This window comes from Melanotaenia boesemani, chromosome 2, assembly GCF_017639745.1.
Source record: "Melanotaenia boesemani isolate fMelBoe1 chromosome 2, fMelBoe1.pri, whole genome shotgun sequence".
NCBI classification, from domain to species: Eukaryota; Metazoa; Chordata; class Actinopteri; order Atheriniformes; family Melanotaeniidae; genus Melanotaenia; species Melanotaenia boesemani.
The window spans coordinates 37228415-37249434 of NC_055683.1; the positions used below are offsets into that span (position 1 = coordinate 37228415).

General features: G+C 39.6%; 2 protein-coding genes across 3 annotated transcripts; both read right to left on the reverse strand.

The window, feature by feature from the left end:
- Positions 1 to 555: 555 nt before the first annotated feature.
- LOC121631550 (chymotrypsin-like protease CTRL-1) lies at positions 556 to 3986 on the reverse strand. Its single transcript, XM_041972554.1, has 6 exons — positions 3923 to 3986; positions 2948 to 2968; positions 2573 to 2741; positions 2172 to 2440; positions 1438 to 1580; positions 556 to 1344 (listed from the first exon to the last, which is right to left on the reverse strand). Exons 1-6 carry the CDS (start codon positions 3975 to 3977, stop codon positions 958 to 960), a joined length of 1044 nt encoding a protein of 347 aa, XP_041828488.1. The 5' UTR covers positions 3978 to 3986; the 3' UTR covers positions 556 to 957.
- A 12910-nt stretch (positions 3987 to 16896) lies between these two features.
- LOC121631556 (transmembrane protease serine 13-like) lies at positions 16897 to 18072 on the reverse strand. 2 transcript variants are annotated; one of them, XM_041972572.1, is made up of 3 exons: positions 17780 to 18072; positions 17580 to 17691; positions 16897 to 17459 (listed from the first exon to the last, which is right to left on the reverse strand). In XM_041972572.1, exons 1-3 carry the CDS (start codon positions 17922 to 17924, stop codon positions 17351 to 17353), a joined length of 366 nt encoding a protein of 121 aa, XP_041828506.1. In that variant the 5' UTR covers positions 17925 to 18072; the 3' UTR covers positions 16897 to 17350. The 2 variants fall into 2 exon arrangements, with proteins under 2 accessions (XP_041828506.1, XP_041828499.1); XM_041972565.1 differs by having other exon boundaries at positions 17594 to 17691; positions 17780 to 18050.
- Positions 18073 to 21020: the final 2948 nt, after the last annotated feature.

A 21020-nucleotide genomic window follows, 5' to 3' on the forward strand; every position in this document is an offset into this window, starting at 1 on the left:
CTGCATTCAGCTTCTATGCTCCACCTGTCTGGGACAAACTCCCAGAAAGCCTCAGATCAGCTGAAACACTCACTTAGACCCACCTGTTCTCTGCTGCATTTTAGTAGTTTTTATTTAATAAGTCCAAATCTGCATCTGTCCTTTTAAGCTTGAATTTTAAAACTTGATCATGTTTTAATACTGTTTTTATCTAATGTTCTTTCCTTTGCCTTTCTCTTTTGTTTTTAATGTAGAGTTATGCTTCTTATTATTTCATGTTTCAATGTTTCTGTAAAGCACTTTGAATCACTCTTTCATTGAAATGTGCTGTCCAAATAAACTTGCCTTGCCTACAAGATCAGTGGCAACAGGTCTAATGGAGGGATGGATCTTCCCCAGAACCCAGACCTGAACATTATTAAAGCAGTGTGGGATCATCTGGACAAAGAACAGAACAAAAGACAAAAACATCCAAAGAAGAGCTTTGGAAAGTCCGTCAAGGAGTCTGGAGAACTATTCCTGAAGACTATTGAAAGTAGGGACAGCTTGTCTGAAAGACAACATTTGCTTTTTATGATTTTATTCTTTATTTAAAGATTTGCACAAAACATTAAATCAAAAAACAGAACAATCCCAGATTTGTTAAAACAGCAGTAACATGTAAATTTCCAGTTAGATTCCTCAGATTATTCCATTGATTTGTTTCAATTTTTATCCATTACGACAGGCTTTTTTGTCACAGAAAAATACATTTTAATGATTAGAAATATCCTGTTATATGTAAAGCTTTGCTTAAATGAAAACCAAAGATACACACCATTACATTGGTACATATCTTTGCATAACATTGAATTTAGGTTCATCAGGTACACAAACACTGAGCTGCTTTAAAGAGTTTAAAGTTGTGTATAATTTAAGGTTTGTCCACATTCATCTGTGCATGACACATCATGTAAACCAGGCAGGGTTTGAACATCTCTATGAAAGGAGTTGGAGCCAGAAGGTGAGAATAAGGAGAGAGAGACAGGAGAAGAAAGGGGAGTTAGCAGGAGTGTTCCCGTTGAACTTAATAGAGTTGGTGGGTTTCATGGTGGCTGTAGGGACAGCAGTGAGGTTTGTTGGAGTGAAAGTTGTGGTTAAAACTGGGCATGTGAAGTTGAGATCACTGTTATTCCCGGGAGAGCTGAAGTTGATGAAGCCAGGCTTGTTGATGGAGACAAAACTGTTGATCCATGTCTCGTACTGGGACACTCGGGTGTAGACTGTTGGGAAATTTGGTTTAGCACAACCAACTCCGAAAATTGGGATTCCTGCTAGAATCCACCGATTGTCTTGTTTGATCACCAGAGGACCTCCTCCGTCTCCCTTTAAGACCAGAAACATGTTGTTCAGAGCAGGTGAGGAAAAGGAATCCATGTGGGAGGTAAAAACCTGATGTAAACAGGTAAAGATCATCACCTGACAGGGGCCCTTCCCTCCAGTACGTAACCCAGCACACATCATGTTGTCTGTGATTAAGTCTCCATAGCTACACTTACACTCTGTGTTTCCCACAACTGGCACCTCCACCTCGGACAAGTTTTGTGAGGAAGGAGGGGGCACTAAAATGGGAACAAATACATCCAACTATATTAGCACAATGTGATGAGGCTTTGGCCAATTTGCTACTGCAGATTGCTGGTAACACTTTAAATCACAGCTGATTAGATTTTGTTACAACCCCAACTTCAAAAAGTTGGGATGACATGTAAAAGATATATAAGAACAGAATTAAAAGATTTCCAAATCTCATCAGTCTATATTTTATTCCCAGTAGAACATAAACAACATATCAGATGTTGGAACTGAGACATTTTACCATTTCATGAAAAAAATGAGCTCATTTTGAATCTAATGGCAGCAACACATGTGGGCTCCCTTTTTTCAAAGTGCAATATTTTATGGTTTTTATATGTTTTATTCTCCTTATTTATCCTGCTGATTGAAATATGAAAAAAATGTAAAAATATCAGGAAACTTATGGAAAACTTAAATGTAACCTTGAAGTGGACTATTTTCAGGGATCCGCCCTTAGTGTGTAAGCTGGATGTCTTTAGTGAGCTCCTCTGCTTTTCAGGGAACCGAGCTCCCCTTAGCTTCCACAGTAATTTGAGCCATGACAGTAACCCAACTGAGCTGTTTTTATGACTCACCTCCAAATTTAATGTTGCCCCAGCCGGTGACCCAGCCGTTCACGCCACTAAAGAAGGTGCTGTTTGAGGCAGCAATGCAGACTGGTGCAATGAAAGAGGTGAAATCCACGGGTCTGATGAGCTTCAGGAGGGCGATGTCGTTGTTACCATCTTTGTTGTTGTACTTGGGATGAACGACAAACCCTGCAAGTGGCAGAGTGACCTCGTTTGGGTTTGGTCCCTGCTGGCTCTGACGTCCCAGATTCACAGTCAGAAACTGGAGGAGGAAGCTAAGGTCATCAGAAAACACATAAAATATCATTTTAGTATATTTCAGAACTAAATAATGACTCAGTTACTGAGAGAAGACATTTGTCCAATAATTCTAGAACTGATTGGTTGGCCCAACCCTTGTTGCTCACGTTGGGAAGCCGAGGCATTGCGCTGCAGTCAGCACCCACTGGTTGTTTATGAGGGATCCTCCACAGATGTGATATCTACCGAGGGTCAGACTGACCTGCCAGGGCCAGCTGCCTGGAGGAGCATCCTGTCCTCCAACGATCCTGGTGTTGAGTGGTGCCAAACCACAAACTGGGGAAAATTGGACATTAAACATCAACCTGCTTCATGTGTGCTCAGGAAAACCAACTTGTGGTGGATTCAGCAAGTTTTTTCTTGTAGGTTCTTATTTCAGTGATGCACTAATTTCTAATAAAAGATCTTCCTCTCAATGCACAATTTTAAATTGAACCTGTAAAAATGACACAAGGAAATAATGAACTACATTGAAAACTTACCAGATAGCTGTGATTCAGACTCTGAAAAACAGACAAATAAAAAGTCTGTTATATTTATTGGTTTGTTTACTGTCTGCAATGGTATCTGGCCTCAGTTAGGTTCTCAATCAGAATCAGAATCAGAGTCAGAATACGTTATTAATCCTGGAGGAAACTGTGTGCACACAGTCGCTCCATACCAAATAATAAAGGATAAGATAAAGATAGCCATCACAGTAAGAAAAATCACAAATTCATTATGATATCTATATAAACAAACACAGGATAAATCATGATAGTGAGTAATATGTACAGTATTATCAATATGATAGACAGTAAAATGTAAATGCAGTGCAAGGTGCAGATGTGTAACAGTGGATATTGTTGCTGTAAAGAGGAGTTGTACAGTTTAATGGCCACAGGTAGGGATGATTTCCTGTGTGGTTCAATGGAGCATTTAGGTGGTATCAGTCTCTCACTGAACGTACTCCTGTGACTGATCAGCAGCTTGTGAAGCGGGTGGTACTGTTCAGTATTGTCTTTAATGTGGACAACATTCTCCTATCTGACACCACTGTCGTAGACTCCAGCTCCATCCTCACGTTACTGGCTTTGTGGATCAGTTTGTTTAGTTTGTTGAACTTCCAAGACATTTTTTCTATTCTCAGTCTGCCCGTATATATGTATATATATATACATTTTTCAAATGTTCATTTCTTTTAATTTTGATGGTTAACTAATGAAAACCCCAAACTCAATATCCCAGAAAACTAGAATATTACTTAAAACCAATGCAAAAAAGGATTTCTAGAAATGTTGGCCAACTGAAAAGTATGAACATGAAGGTGAAGGTGAACATGAATAGTTGTCAGTTATAATCAACAATCATCATCATATATATATATATATATATATATATATTCTCCAAAGCTTTTCAATAAGTTGATGAACTGGCTGTGAAAGTGATCCAGGTGAGACAATTGAGCAGATTCCTACCTCGTGTTAGGAGAGTCATCACAGCGGCCACACCGATCAACCAGCAGAGATCCATACCTGTAGGTTGACCTCATCACATCTGCTCCTGCATAAATACTTTCTCTCATTCAAACACCTCCCTCACCTGTCCAGCTCCACCTTAACACCTCACCCCTTTTTCCTCACATCAATCATCAGACCATCTCTATTTCAGGTTGAGCATTTCATCTTTTGCAGCTACAGACTTTCCTTGTTTTATATATATATATATATATATATATATATATATATATATATTGATATCAGAGTTATCATAAAAAACAGTATTAACTCATTTAATAATAATATAATGACTAATAATTAACTGCGTTAAATTTTTTAACCCAATTAACACATGCACAGCATAACAAACCCCATATACGTCATTTGTCTGTTATGATGGCACGGCATGGAAAAGCACAATGGAAAACATCAGCCAGGTGGCTCTATGGATGAACTTGATAAAAAAAAACAGCATTAATGGCTGCTAAATAATCAACCCATGGACATCGCCTCTGTGGACATTGGGGGTTTTTTAACACAAACTCTTGTCCCGGTAAGAACGTTCCACGCATGCACTTTTCCTGCATTCTTTTTAAAACTATTCTGTGTTTTGCACCAACATGTCTGCTCTAGATGATCTCTGGTCATGTCTCTTAGTGTAACAGCTGCTTCCTCCCTCTCCTCTCATGTTGTTCCATGAATCATAATCATAACGGCTGTCGTGATCAGCTGATCCGCTTTTGTTGCGTTTCTTTATGGTTCAGCTGAGCAGGAGGAAACTAGCGGTTCATGGTTCCCACCTCACACATTTACCCAAAAGTATTGTTTTTGGCAGGACCTTCTCTAACACAGTAGCTGGCTGGTGGAAGACAGGTTTTATACATCAACTTTGCAGGGGCGGGATTAGAAAAGTTCTGATGGAAGTAGAACTGACCAGGAAAAGGGGGGCACAAATAAGACCTTTTCAAGGTCTGCATTTTATGAAATACTGAACTGATTATTACAACTTAAGTGATCATCTAATATAACAAAGTGAAGAAAAACTTGTAAAACAAACAGCCAGAGATTTAGTTTATCAATAGGAGTTTACTTTGGGTGATGCTGCTGAAGGACTTTTATCAAACTCAAACATATACACTTCGATTATTAAATCAGATCATCAGTTTATCAGAGTTTCTTCATCAATGTTGGCTGTTTAACGTCAGTCGTCACTTTTGGTGGTTTTATGACAGAAACTTTCACCAGTTTGTGAGATGATGATATATGAATTCTGAATTATTGTGGTAATGATTTTCCACATTAAGCTGTGACGCTGGTTAAGGTGGTAACAACATGAACTTTGATTCCAGTCAGAGAATCAGGCTTCAGAGAAGAGATGTCATTTAACTTGTTCATTCAGCAACACAGATGAAACAGAACATAAGAGTGTGAAAGCAGGTGTGTGTGTAGTCTGCAAACAGCACACATATTGAAACCAAATTAAATAAAGCTTCACACAGTTCCTAGAAGGATTAAACTAAAGATAGCAATCTAGAATATTAAATCAAATATAAATAGGCATGGCAGTTAACTACTTTCTCCACACCTAACATCATTGACATGGCTATTCACAAGAACCATCTGAACAGTCCTGAATATTGATTAGAAGCAATGAAATTCTGTTCACTCAAGTAACAATAACTGCCAAATTGTGCTCTCAAATAAGCATACTGCTACATGCTAATAGTCCACTAACAAGGATGGGATTAGCTGCTTACAAAATACCATAAAAGGCACTGAATCACATACACATTATATCTACAATAATTAAGATTAAATAAAGAACACTCAATCTGTCTGTTATATTCATACCTTTGTGGCTGGAGGTGTTTTCCTCCGGGCCATGGTGTGGTGTTGGGCTGTCAGGATTATGATGCACTGATGAGGCAGCGGCGCTGAGTGAGCATTTAAGCCCAGACGTAGCACATTATGACCTTACTTTCTCTTCTTGCCTTCCCGGTGGTCATAGCGTGTGCTTTTGTTGGAGTGGCAGCTTTTGGAATTAGGTAAGACAAGCTGCCTCTCTTTTTCGGCTCAGAAATACAGATATGCGGATGGCTTATCTGTTTTCCTCACTGCAGCACAGCTGATCGCTCGTGTGGGAGAGGTAATTGTGATGCGGGGCACTCAGGTGTGGAACCTTGTTTTAGTTTAATGCTGCTCTTTGTCCCAACCCCATACTTTGAGTTTTCTTGATTTTATTTTGTTTCATAGTGCCCAATTTACAACACACATGCTTGATTGCCTCATTAACTGTCAACTCGCTCTGCTATACTGAATCTGAAGAAGACAACTGATCATGTTTCAGCAGTTCACATCTCCATCACTAGGTGTCCTGTCAGCCCTCCAGACATAGCCGCCCCCAAATGTCAACTTTGACATTTGTAATCAGTTGGGAAGGCTGGCAGGAATGTTTGGGTCATCGTCTATAATCTTGGGAAGCTTTATTAACCGAGCAACTGGGCAGGTATAAGCTCTGTCCTTGGCATTAGCGATCAGCACTCGTCCATCTGCCCCAGTAATAACGTCTGTCACAATGCCCACAGCCCACTGAACCTGTGGTAGTTGCTGGTCCATTATTTTTTCCAAAATATTTTTATTGGCAGAAATAGTTGAATATCACTGAAAAATACAGTCAAATTTTCTTATATAAATGTACCCCTACAAACCTAGGTGAACACACCAAGGCACATATAAACTGTAAATTGAAAAATTACAATCAAAATTTAAGGGAAAAGACAAAACATGTAATGAACAGAGTGAACCCCTCCCAACCCCATTCCACCTCAGCTCAGCATGACTATAAAAAACAAAAAATAAATGTACATTAAGTAAACATAGTGGATAACATAACAGGCACCGAGTCAATCAGGTAGTAGCTCCAAATTGGAAAAGTAATCAATAAAAGATTTCCATTTGTAGAAAAACTTGTTTGAACAACCTCTCAATGTATACTTGATCTTCTCAAGTTTCAGAAAGAACATCATATCTCTTAACCACTGGGAAATCGAAGGATATTTGGCAGACTTCCAGTGCAGCAATAGAGAACGTCTTGCTATTAAGGATGTGAAGGCTATAATATCTTTTTGTGTAATGGATAAAGGAATTGAGGAGTCAGGGATCCCAAATATAGCGATAAGCGGGCAGGGATGAAGATCTACACCAACTACAGCTGACAGGATAGAGAAGTAACTGGTCCAGAATTTCTTCAGATCAGGGCACAGAAAAAACATATGACTGAGATGACATGATGAGCCCTGACACTTGTCACATTTGTCCTCCACTTCAGGATAAATTGCCAAAAGCCTGGATTTTGAAAAATGAACCCTGTGTAGCACTTTAAATTGGATCAATCCAAGACGAGCACAGGAGGTAGTGGATCGTACCCGATCTATAGCATTTTTCCAGAGATCATCAGTAAAATGTATCCCTAATTCTTCTTCCCATGTGTTTTTAATTTTGTTACTTGACTGACAGCCTAAAAACAGAATAAAATCATATATTTTGGAGATCAGGCCTCTCTGATGAGGGCTATGAGAGAGCAAGCCTTCCCAGACCTGGTCTTGTGGTTGAAAAGGAAAGCTAGTGAAAAGCTTGGAAACAAAATTACGAACCTGAAAATAGCGAAACAACTGGCTGGTGGGAAGGTTGTGATTAGAAGACAAGTTGGTAAAACTATCAAAGACACCATTTACATATAGATCCTTTAATTGCTTAATACCTTTATCCTCCCACACTGAAAACGAAAGATCGATGAGAGATGGAAGAAACAGGTGGTTATTGCTTAACGGACCCAAGGAAGAAGCAGCTACAAATTTAAAGCGCTGTCTGAACTGAAACCAGATCCTGAGGGTATTAAGAACTACTTTATTATCCGTGTAAAGAGAAGGTTTTGCTGGTAAAGAAGAATAAATTAAAGCAGGTATAGAAGATCCTGTGCAAGAGGAGAGCTCCAATTTACACCAGGGTGAATTAGGAGATTTAAACCAATAGCACAGTTTATGGATGTGAGCAGCCCAATAGTATGACTGAAAATTGGGCAACGCAAGTCCACCACTAAGTCTGCACCTTTGGAGTAAGGTTTTACGAATTCTTGGTGGCCTCCCGCCCCAAATAAAAGCACAAACGATTTTATCTAATGAATCAAAAAAAATCTTTGGCAGAAAAAGAGGAATCGACTGGAATAAGAAGAGAAATCTTGGTAATATATTCATTTTGACAGCATTGATCTTACCGACTAATGACAGAGGGAGATTACGCCATCTTTGAATATCAGAATTAATCTTAGAGATAAGAGAAGTGAAATTAGCAGGTGCCAGTTTGGATACAGAACGCGTTACAGTGATACCCAGATATTTAAATTCCGACTGAGTGAATTTAAAGGGTAGGTCTGATTGTTGGAGACTGGAAGCAGCCGTGTTAACAGGAAAACACTCACTTTTCTCCAGGTTTAACTTGTAGCCTGAAAAGAAACTGAAATTTTCCAAAATACTCAATATTCCAGGGATAGAAGCTGTAGGATCAGACACATACAATAATAAATCGTCTGCATATAACGATAACTTGAATTCAATCCCATTCCGAGTGATTCCTCTGAATAGAGGGGAAGTTCTCAATGCAATAGACAGAGGCTCAATCGCAATGGCAAATAACAACGGTGATAGGGGACAGCCTTGCCGAGTTCCCCGTTCAAGAGCAAAATAATCCGAATGAGTATCATTAGTATGAACACTGGCTTTTGGGGAAGCATAAAGAAGACAAATCCAAGAAATAAACCGATCACCAAATCCAAATTTTTCCAAAACTGCAAATAAGTACTTCCACTCCACCCTATCAAATGCCTTTTCAGCATCTAAGGAAATTACAATCTCAGGGGCCTCAGCCGAATGTTTAGAGTAAATAATGTTAAAAAGTGTACGGGTGTTAAAAAACAGTTGACGACCTTTTATAAAACCATTCTGCTCTTCAGATATAATAGATGGAAGCACGTTCTCTAAGCGAGATGCGATTATCTTTGCCAACACTTCCACATCCACATTCAGCAACGATAATGGTCGATAAGAACTACACGAATTTGGATCTTTGTCCTTTTTAAGAAGGAGAGCTATAGAGGCTTGCGTGAGAGTAGGTGGTAGAGTACCACACTCCAGGGATTCATTAAACATACCTAAAAGTAGTGGCGCCAATTTTTCACTAAATTTTTTAAAAAATTCAATTGGAAAGCCGTCTGGGCCGGGGCTTTATTAGATTGCATAGATTTGATTGATTTTAGCACTTCTTTAAGAGAGAGTGGGGAATCCAGGTGTAGCGCAGTATCAGAATCTATAACAGGATTCGAAAGGTTTTGTAAAAATTCATTCATTTTAGTGTTGTCCGTAGGATACTCAGATTTGTATAGTAAAGAGTAAAATGTTTTAAAAATTGAGTTAATTTCAGTCTGGTCAGTGGTTATTACATCCCAGGTGTTTTTAATTGTAGGTATCAACCGGGAAGTAGCCTGATGGCGTAGCTGATGTGCTAATAAACGACCGGCCTTTTCACCATGTTCGTGGTATGAACTGCGACTACGAAGTAGTAAGCGTTCTGCTTCTTTAGTCGAAATCAAATCAAATTCTGCCTGTAAATTCACACGTTGTTTAAGGAGTTCTGGAGTAGGATTAAGAGCGCATTCTTGATCAAGATTGCTAATCGCAGTACTAAGATCATTAAGCCTAGAATTAAGCTTTCTACTAGAAAGTGCAGCATAAGAAATAATTTGTCCCCTAAGATAAGCTTTTAGAGTCTCCCATAACAATGAATACGAAGTGGAATCATTTTGATTAAACAACAGAAACTCATCAATCGAATTAGAAATGAAGTCGCAAAACTCCTCATCTGCCAAAAAAAGAGAATTAAACCTCCAAGGTGGTGGACTACGCCTAAAAGATGAAAACTGAATATCTAATATTACAGGTGCATGATCAGATATAGCGATGCTCAAATAGTCTGAGGAAGTTACACAGGAATTGAGAGCACGATCAATAAAAAAATAATCAATCCTAGAGTAGGAATGATGTACCTGGGAGAAAAAAGAGAATTTTTTAATAGAAGGGTTACGAAATCTCCACGGATCAACCAGACCATTTTGGTTAATAAAATCAGCAAATGCATGAGACATAGCCGAGTGATTTAGGTTGCGAGGATTAGAACGATCCATGGTTGGATCAATAACACAGTTCAGATCCCCACCCAGAATCAGCAAATGTGTATTTAGGAAGGGCAAATTGCTTATTAACCTATTCGCAAAAGCAGCATCATCAAAGTTTGGGGCATATACATTTACCAATAGGACCTTTTTTTGCATTAGAGTACCAGCGACTATCAAGTATCTGCCATTCTTGTCCGCAATAACATTAGTGGAAGAGAACTGTACTTTATTGCTGATTAAAATGGCGACCCCCCTAGACTTTGAATTAAAGTCTGAGTGAAAGAGTTGACTTACCCAAGGACTGTGTAACCTATGATGATCCTTAATCCGGAGATGAGTCTCCTGTAGAAACACCATAGCCGGGTTTAGACGTTTCAAATGAGTAAAGACCTTAGATCTCTTGATGGGATTGCCCATGCCTCTAACATTCCAACTAATAAATCTGTGAGACGTGCCTGGCCCAGCGAAGCTGGGATTAATTATGGTGTTAACCATTTAAAATATACATAAACACACATGTACATGAATATACATAACCGTTGAGAGCTGAGATGGGACCCCCTTCACCCAACATTCCCCAGAACAAAACATAAGAGCACCCAGGGTCTCCACAAAACAAAAGAACAAGGGAGACAGCAGTGTTATTCGTATTAGAAAAAAGGCTGTCCACACTAACGTGAAGACAACTCAGAGGCAAGGCGGAACAAAAAAGAGAAAACAGAAGACTCCTGCCAAGTAAAAAGTTAACAATAATATGCGCAATTATTATTGTAATTTTATAAAATATTAATCTACATCCACAAACCAATTTTTTCAGAAAAATTAGTCACGATTTAACTGTTCAATTAAAACAAATGCCAGAAAGAAGGCCTACTACATTAAACTAAGGTAACATTGAGACAGTTAGTGCATCAATCTACTTGTTAGGAACAATATAGGTCCAATGAGACCACAGGCTCCAAGCACACCACAACTGAGAAAATTACAAAGACACTGTGTCCGTTTGAGCTGACATATATACTTATTTGTATGTGAATACCCACACTTATAAGTCGGCTTGTAGATACTTGCGTGGTTCACCCCGGAATCATGTTTTGGACGTATTTGGTCGCTTCCTCCGCTGACACGAAATCCTTTTCAACGCCTTTGTATGTAATGCGGAGGCGCGCAGGGTGGATCAGTCCATACCTAGCGCCATCAATGCCGCGGAGTTGTCGCCTGACCTCGTTGAATGCAGCTCGAGCCCGGGCTACCTTGGCAGTGAAGTCCGGAAATACTGAGAGAGTGATGTCCCTGATTTTAATCTGACGGAGCTCCCTCGCACGGCGTAATATGTCAGCACAATCACTATAATAGTGAAACTTGCACACAATGGCTCGTGGTCGTTCACCTGGCCTTGGCATGGGCTGAAGGGTCCGATGACAGTGGTCCAAAAGCGGCTCCTTTTTTAATTCAAAGGCGTCTTTTAGCAGGGCGGCGATAGCCGCGGTGGAGCTTGTTTCAGGACCTTCTGGAACTCCCACAATCCTGATATTACTACGCCTAGATCTGGACTCCAAGTCTTCACATTTATTTTCGAGCTTGGTTAGGTTAGCGGTGAGGGACTCTATGGTAGTTTTCATCTGAGCAACGTCATCAGCACAACTAGAGAGTGCATGCTCCATCTCACCCACGGTGCTTTTCAGTGTAGCCACATTAGCGTCAGTAACGGCTTTATCTTTCGCCAACTGTGCTTTCACGGCTTGCAGGTCGAGCTTTATAGATGATAAAGCATCTCCAAGAGTCTCTTGGAGTTCCTTTTTAAAAATATCAGCAATGTCCTTCCTTAGGGTTGCTAGCAACTCAAGCCTGAGGGCGGCAAAGTCGGAGTCAGCCGGTGTTAGGGTGGGTTCAGCCGAGGCTGATGATTCACCTGAAGGCGTGGTCGCGGCCCGGAGACTAGGCCTCAGTTGAGTCTGTACAACAGTACGGCCTTTTGCGCTTTTTCCAGACATTTTGGCTTGTCTGAGTTACTCCTCACGATAAACAATTGAACAAGGCGATGTAAACTTGACTGGTGAACGAGAGCGCAAGTGAATTACAATTTTTTCATCGAAGTTGGCAGGAGCACCGAAACTCACGTCCTACTCCATTGGCAGCTCAGCAGCGCCCGCTGGTCCATTATTAATATGTCTTGCCCAGCAGTAAGTCCTGAAGTATCAGTTCTCCACTTTTGGCGTTCCTGCAGTTCTGAAAGTTAAAAAGAAATTAATGCTTTCCAGGTGCGATCTGCAAGAACCTGGCCTGTGGTAATGAGGAGTCCCTTTGTCCTAATAAAAGGATGTTTGGCGTTATGGGGTCAGGATCTGTGACATCTGATGATATGTATCCTAGGGGATTGGCATTTAGCATAATCTCAATTTCCACAAGGACAGTATATAGAATTTCCTCTGGCAGGATAACTTTGAGGGCTGTCTTTACTGATTTCACCTCTCACTCCCATGTCTCTCTGAAATGTGGAGCGCTGGGTGGATTGAAGTAAAATGTAAATTGCTGACTGGCCAGTTGCTCCTTCAGCTGGGGTTCCATGACCTCAAAGGCCTCCCGTAGCTCCCGCTCAGCTCCAACAAAGTTAGTGCCGTTGTCACATAGCAACTCAAATGGTTTGCCTCTTCGAGCAATGAAACAATGCAAAGAGAGGAGAAAGGCATCTGAATCCAGACTTCCCAGAAGTTCTACATGTACAAATCGGTCTGATCAATTTCCAGGGTTAAATGGGAAATTGTCCGTATTTATATAGAGCTTTACTGTACCTGGAACGATACCCAAAGCACTTTACATCATACATCACATTCACACAATGATAGCTGAAGCTGCCATGCAAGTTGCTCAACCACGGCCCATCGTGAGCAAGTAAGGGTTCGGTGTCTTGACCAAGGACACCTTGACATGAACTCGACGTGGCATTTAGTTCCAGTCTGGGCACTGACAGCTGTTTCTTTGGTGCTACTCTAAACCTTGCTAATATGAAGGCACTGTGGATTCCAACATGCTCATCTGTGGTATTAGCACAGGCTGGAAAGTAGGGTCTCGGGAAGTGCATGAGTGGAAGGTTAGAGAGTTCTGCTTCCCAAGTTAACCACTGGTGTTGTAGATGTTGAGGCTCATGGTCATCCCAGTCAAGGTCCTGTTTCCAAATATCCTGAATAAGGATTTTGGTCCTGGAGGTGAAGGGTATCATGAAGCCCAGAGGATCATACTGGCTGACTAGTTTCTTGTACAGCTTTCTGAGAGTAGGAGACATTGGCTCTGTTGAACAGTGTTAATAACCCAGGGTTTCATCAAGGCAGTTCCACTGCATGCCCAGAGCAGACTCCTGGAGTTCAGTACTGCTCCTTGACAACCAGCTCACTAGAAGCAGACTTGGCCTCAGGTGGGAGATGTTCAGTGACAGATGGTATATTGCATGCCCAGTGCCTGATCTCAAATCCCCCTTCAGCCAGAAGTTGGCGAATGCTTTCCACTAACCTCTTGGCTTCCGCTGAGGTAGGCACACCATGGAGACAGTTGTCCACATAGAAAGACTGGACTATCATATAAGACCAAATAAAATGAGGTTTTAAAGTTTTGAGGACTACTACAGGAGAATTGAGGAAATAATTCACAATCATTGTGGTTTAACTCCAGGAGCGAATGAAGACGCATATAACCAACAGTATGTGGGTAGTTTGCCCCCAGTCAAAGGGTTTGTTGAAAAACACGATAGATTTTGCATCAGGAACCTTACAGAGTTACTTAGATTATGCTAAACATACAGAAAAGGTAATGAATGACAGAAAGAAAAGGAAAGTAAGAAACCCCAGGATGTTTTTGTGGTAGAAGACACTATGTATGGGGAAGTTACTAGAGGTTGAGCAAGAGGTCAAGGTCGAGGCATGTTCAAGGGCAGAGGACAAGGACAGAGAGGACGTTGTGGATGGCAAAATAATAGAAGAGAGGGTGCTGAGGGAGACAGGTGTTATAATTGTGGACATTTAGAATACTGGTCACGAGATTGCCCTGACTCAGAACAAGCATGACTTACTGGAAACAAACGGAAACAGGAAGTGATAAAGGTTCAGGGGAAGTAGAAGAGGAAGTTTTGAAATTAGAAGAGATCCTTTTTTAGCAGATGAGAAACCACAAATAACATTGTAAGTTTTGGGCTAGCCATTAACCTCCCTGTGTGATTCAGGAGCAACACATACAGTAATAAACAGAACACTTAAGTATATGAAGTTCTCACCTAATTCTGTTCTGGTTTACTGCATAAATGGATGCCTACAAAAAGAGAAACTAACACAACCAGTTATGATGACTGACTCTAAAACTGGGAAAATACATGTAGATCCTGTAGTATTTCCACCCACAGCCCCATAAATCTTCTGAAACAAGATTTCATTTTCCACTTAAAAGTAGGACTGTGCGCTATGGTCAGCTCTTTGTGCTGTTCTTTTGTCCCTACTAATGATGAGGACTGAGGTGTTATTTCCCAAGCTATTGCTAATCTTACAGCTCTTAGGGAAGCAGTAGACAATGACCACACCATGGGAGAAAACCTGTTAGAGCTGGCTGACAGCGAGTTCCGGGCTTTATATCTTTGCAAGATTTCTAATCCCTATTGTAATAATATTTCTGCTCTTTATCATTTGCTTCATGTATAATACCTTGTCTTTGCAGCTTGGTCACTAAGATGATTTCTGGATCAGTAATCAAAGTACTATTCCATGAACATGGTGAAATTTATCTGCAACTCCTAAAGTACACTGAAAATAATGATGTGAAAAAAATTATATTTAGGCTTCCAGACCACAAATTTATGAGATTAGTAACTTGATGTTGCTTACATAGAAAATCGAAAGAAGTTATGTATGTTAACAAAAGTGTTGTCAGTTATTAATAAGGATAAGCAGGGGGGAAATGTAAAAAAATATATATATAATTCATTATCATTATGTTTTCTATATATCTTATTATCATTATGTTTTTTTATATCCTTCATTATATTATGTATCAACATTTTAAAAATGTACTCAGCAGCATTCTGTGATGCATGTGTGATGGTTTCATGCTTGGGTCCGAAAGTACAGGATGTCAAAGCCATGGAAGGGAAGAAAGAAGAACCACAACACGATTTTGCAAGGAGACCAGTCGCTTATCCACCCATGCCTCCAGTTCTGCATCTCTTACCTTCCAGTGGAAAATGCTGAAGCATTAGTCTTCAGTAATGTTGTTATGTTTGAAGCATGAACTTCGTGAACCTCCATTTATAATGTCTTGTGATCTGTAAAACAATTCAGTGTGTGTATCTTACTTGTAACGTACACATGCTCCTTGCAAGTAAAGTTGTATACCTTGAGAATAACTCTCTGTGTCTTCTTTTGGTTGAAGGTTTATTGGTGTTGGTGTTGGGAAGACTTTCCCTAACACTGTCTACTGCCTCATCCTTCACCTGAAGGCGGAGGACGGCTACCCTCTCGTCCACCCCCAAAAGGGGGTGGGACAATATTAGTTTTTACTTCTTCCCACTACTTTTATAGAATATGTATTTTCAGTGATGGTTTCTTTTTACTTATTATTTTATATAATTTTTTATTATTATTATTATTATTTATGTCTGTCCATTGATGTATGAGTTTTACATGTTCAAAAAAAAATGATCTAACTAAATAATTTCAAGAGACTGAACAAACTGATGAAGATTACTCTGCAGATGTTGGAACAGATTGTCTGGAAAAGAATATTGCATAAGGTGGTAAAAATAATGAAAGATTCCTCACATCCTCTATACACCACAGTGAAGAAACAACAGTGTTTGAATGAATGAATGAATGAATGAATGAATAACCTCAATTTCCCCATATTTCATACATATGGGTCCTGATACACATGGGACTCTTGTTTAAATAAAAACCAAAGATATGCACCTTTAATTCTAATCAAAACATTGAATTTAAGTTCATCAGGTAGAAGGCACTGAGCTGCTTTGCTTTGTAAAGTGTTGTTTATTTTGTGGAAGCAGGTGATGTGGAAAAATAGTTTGTGATTGCATTTTGTAGTTTCTGTGATGAAACAGGTGATGAGGTGATTCCATTGAGTGGTGACCCTCTTTCTGGCTTGTGATGCCATTTTGTTGGTTATTGTCCTTGATAACATTCACAAACTCTAGTCAGCTGTTGCAAGGCAGATTTTTTCTGTATCTTCTGTTGTCAGCCTCGTCTGTCTGCTTCGGCTCCATCTGAGGTGCTGGTTTCCTGTTTCTGCTAAAACAGAAGTACGGCCCAAAGCATCCACATGTTGCAGGTCAGACATTTCCCCTAATACCAGTTTGAGTCTTTAAATGTCAGCTTCTCCTTTTGTTTACTTAAAAACAGAAAGAAACACATGTTAATCCAAGATTATACAATGTTCTTGTTAAGCATGTGTGTTATTTTTCCCCAACTTGCAAAGCTGCAATTAAATATTTTAACTAAGGTCATACACAAGTTATGCATTCAAAGACAAATTAAAATAATATATAACACTATACATGGAGTCTAAATTTACTCTTAGCAAATTGCAGTCTGCTTAAGTTGCAACCCAGTATAATTCTAATCAATGTATTTTTAATTCATTCTAATGATGAAAAGTTGAGAATAAGACACTTTAAGAAAGGCTTTGTTTGTCACAGAAAAATACATTTAAATGATTAGAAATATCCTGTTATATGTAAAGCTTTGCTTAAATGAAAACCAAAGATATACACACCATTACATTGGTGCATATCTTTGCATAACATTGAATTTAGGTTCATCAGGTACACAAACACTGAGCTGCTTTGCTTTGTGCAATTTTATGTTTTGTTTCGAGGCAGAGTTTAGTCATAGTTTCAGAGTTTAAAGTTGTGTATAATTTAAGGTTTATCCACATTCATCTGTGCATGACACATCATGTAAACCAGACAGAGTTTGAACATCTCTATGAAAGGAGTTGGAGCCAGAAGGTGAGAATAAGGAGAGAGAGACAGGAGAAGAAGGGGGAGTTAGCAGGAGTGTTCCCATTGAACGTAGTAGAGCTGGTGGGGTTCGTGGTGGCCGTGATGGTGGTGGTGGAAGCTGGAGATAAGAACGTCCCCAGGGTCTTAGTCAGGAAGGTCTGAAAACGACTTAGTTTTTCAAAAACTTTCACTGCAGCGTCTCGTTTTTTCCTGGCAGAGCCGTTTGCAGCTGATAATACAGCGACCTGGAACCAAGACCCATCCTGCTGGCACATGAGTGGACCACCAGTGTCACCCTGAGAGGATGGATGGGAAAGCTTTTGTCAGTTTGTTTAATAAATAAAAGGACTCATATATATTGTAATCCGTATAAGGTGCATAAATTATGGTCTATAAAATGATAAAAGGTCATTTACCTGTCATCATTTACCTGTTCCTGAGTGAACTGTCCTGTATAAATGCTGTCAGTTGTTGATGCATTCCCACAATTTTGCACTGAAGTCTGGAACTCCTGCAGGATTTGCTCTTCTGAGGAGCAAACGGAAAAAGAAAATGTGATAAGGCTGGTGTGCAGAGTTTAATCATGACTATCTGAACCTGTGCGCTGTGGATTTACCTCCTCCTCGCCCTGAGCTCCAGCCAGCAGCCCAGCATGTGGATCCCATGGGGAAGCTTCGACCGTTCTCCAGACAGATGGGTTTAATGTGGTCACTCATTGTGGGCCGCACTGACAGCCGAAGCACTGCCACGTTGGACCCCATCAGGTTGCTCCGAGTGATGTTTGAGACTTTGATCGATACCTCAGAGGGGTTTGATCCATTCTGCTTGAGATGACCCAACACAACGTGGCAGTGCTTTGGCTTTCAGTGCGGCCCACCCTGAGTGACCACATTCAACCCATCTGTCTGGAGAATGGTCGAAGCCAGCCGGTCACTCCTCTAAAGAAGGTGCTGTTTGAGGCAGCAATGCAGACTGGTGCAATGAAAGCAGTGAAATTCACAGCTATGGGGAGCTTCAGGAGGGCGATGTCGTTGTTATTAGTTCTGTAGTTGTATTTGGGATGAACAACAAACCCTGCAAATGGCAGAGTGACCTCGTTTGGGTGTGGTCCCTCCTGACTCTGACGTCCCAGATGCAGAGTAAGAAATGGGAGGAGGAAGCTAAGAAAGAGAGAAAAAACAGAAAACATCTTTTTTCCAGAACTGATTGGTTGGCCCAACCCTTGTTCATGTTGGGGATGTGTGCTCAGGAAAACCAACTTCTGGTGGATTCAGCAAGTTTTTTCTGCCAGGCGAACCAGAGAGAGAAGCCGGACACAAGTGCAGGTACAATGCCAAAGTGTTTAATAAAGCCTCTAGAGCAGATTTTACACAACTTAGACCAGGGGTGTCAAACTTTGGTCCTCGAGGGCCGGTATCCTGCAGATTTTCATTGTTTCCCTGATCTAACACACCTGACTGAAATTAATCGGCTATTGTGAAGAAGTTGAAAAGAAGATGTTTGATCCATTTGATCTTATAATAAAAGATCTTCCTATCAATGTACAATTTTATATAGAACCTGTAAAAATGACACAAGGAAGTAATTAACTGTATTAAAAACTTACCAGATAGCTGTGACTCAGACTCTGAAAAACACAAATAAAAAGTCTGTGTTTATTTATTGGACAATTTATTGTCTGCAATGTTATCTGGCCTCAGTTAGGTTCTCAAAACTGGATCAGCTGCTCAAGAGGAAGTAAACTCACTTCTGATTTTGATATTTAGTTCTGCAAAGAGCAGGTTGAGGAACTTTCATCTTTTATCAAGCAAATAGCAGAACCTGAGTGTTACAGAGAAATTAAAAAGTGATGAGTCTCGGTGTTTCACAGCTGTACGCATGTTCCCATTTTTTTTATAAAAGAAACCAATAAACCCAAACATAACAGGTAAAGAGCGTCTTAAATTTATTTTGATCTTTTGATGTAAGCCGCAAATTTAAAGAATAAGAACTTCCAAGACATTTCTGCTATTTTTGGTTTGCCTGTATATATATATATATATATATATATAGGCAAGGCAAGGTAAATTTATTTGTAAAGCGCGTTTCAAGTACAAGACAATTGAAAGTGCTTTACATAAAACATTACAGCAGGGTGAAGAAACCATTACAAGTGCATAAAATAAACCAAAGACTAAAAGAAATAAAATTAATTAACAAAAACAGAAAGAAAAAGCTAAAATAAAATAGATAAAATGCAAGAACGTTCCAGTGTGGGGAAAGACAGTTTTAAAACAGGATCAAGTTTAAAGTGGGTTCCACATGATGTATCTTGATAAGGAGATGTGGAAAAGTTGAACCTCAGGCAAAAATGTCTCTGGACGCTGACTCGAATAATAAAAAGAAGTTTATTACAAAAGTTTAGACATCAAAACAGATTTCTGCAGAAAAATCTGGAGGTCCCAAAACCAGAACGAAGACCCAAAGACCTGATGTAAAGTTCTGTCTTATATATGGTTTAAACAAAGAAAATTCCTCAGTCCTGTATCCTCCAATCATAGAGTTTGCATATAGGATGTTCGTGTGCGTAGAAGACATGTTCGTGTGTGAATCCAGTCTATAGGACAGAGAACCTTATATGGTAAATCTTAAGTGTGTATCATAAAATGCTATGCTTAGATCCCTCACACACCCACACTTTTCCTGCATTCTTGTTCAAAATTATCCTTCGTTTTGCGCAGTGTTATTCTAGTGACTGTGGCTGTCTCTGTTTGTGTTGTAGCTGCTTCCTCCCTCGTTGTTCCGTGTTATGTCTTCATTGATATAAAATGTGCAAAAAACATTTATTGATCTAACTTTTTCACAATTTTCAATTCATCTATAAACAACATACAAAAATATGACAATAATAATAACATCAAAAACAATACAAATAAGCAATAACTTAAATACATATTCAATATAAATTAAATTCACCACATTTTGGAGAAAATTTATTATCACCAATAAGAAAGGAAAAACCGTCAACATCAACATGAACCTCTGACTACTATTGTTTTTATTATTATTATTTAACTTCTTAATTTCAAATAACATATTAAGTCAAATTCATCACGTCTAGTGGGAGACATGGCACTGGCCCCCCCAGACAACCACCCAGCATGGGCCATGTTGTAGAAAAATGACCAAAACTCTGGAACAAGTAAAAGTATATAAGGTTTTTTTACAGGAGAAGTATTGAATACAGAATTACTTGCAAGTAATGAGGGTGGTCGTCCCGACTCGCATGAAGTCAGGAGAGACTCTGGGGAGGCAAGAGGATAAACAATAGTTAAACCTTAAAAGTGAATCAAAGCATGATGAATAAAAACGTACAATGTAAAAAGTGTAATATAGTAACAATCAGTATAAATACAATTTACAAATGAATAAATGTAGAGCATAATAAGTAAAATTTCTTCAGCCAGCACCCACCCCAATGCTCCCAGGAAGATGATTAAGAACAACAGAACAACATATACAGAACTCCAACCATGGTCAGTAAATGCGGCATGTACGTTACATGCCACATTTACTGACATCTGGCGTTTACCCAAGGGAAGGTCAGTTAACAGTAAATGTTTGTAGGATTGGCTTGTTCTGTTGATACAATACAGTCAAAATGGACATACTTCAGGCATATAAAAACATGCAAATGGTGATTAATTATGATTATTTTAAAAGCTGTGATTATTCTGATTAAAAATTGTAATAATCTGACAGCTCTAAAGAGGGCTGTGTGTGTGTGTGTGTGTGTGTGTGTGTGTGTGTGTGTGTGTGTGTGTGTGTGTGTGTGTGTGTGTGTGTGTGTGCTAGAATGCAATATCATGGATGCAAGA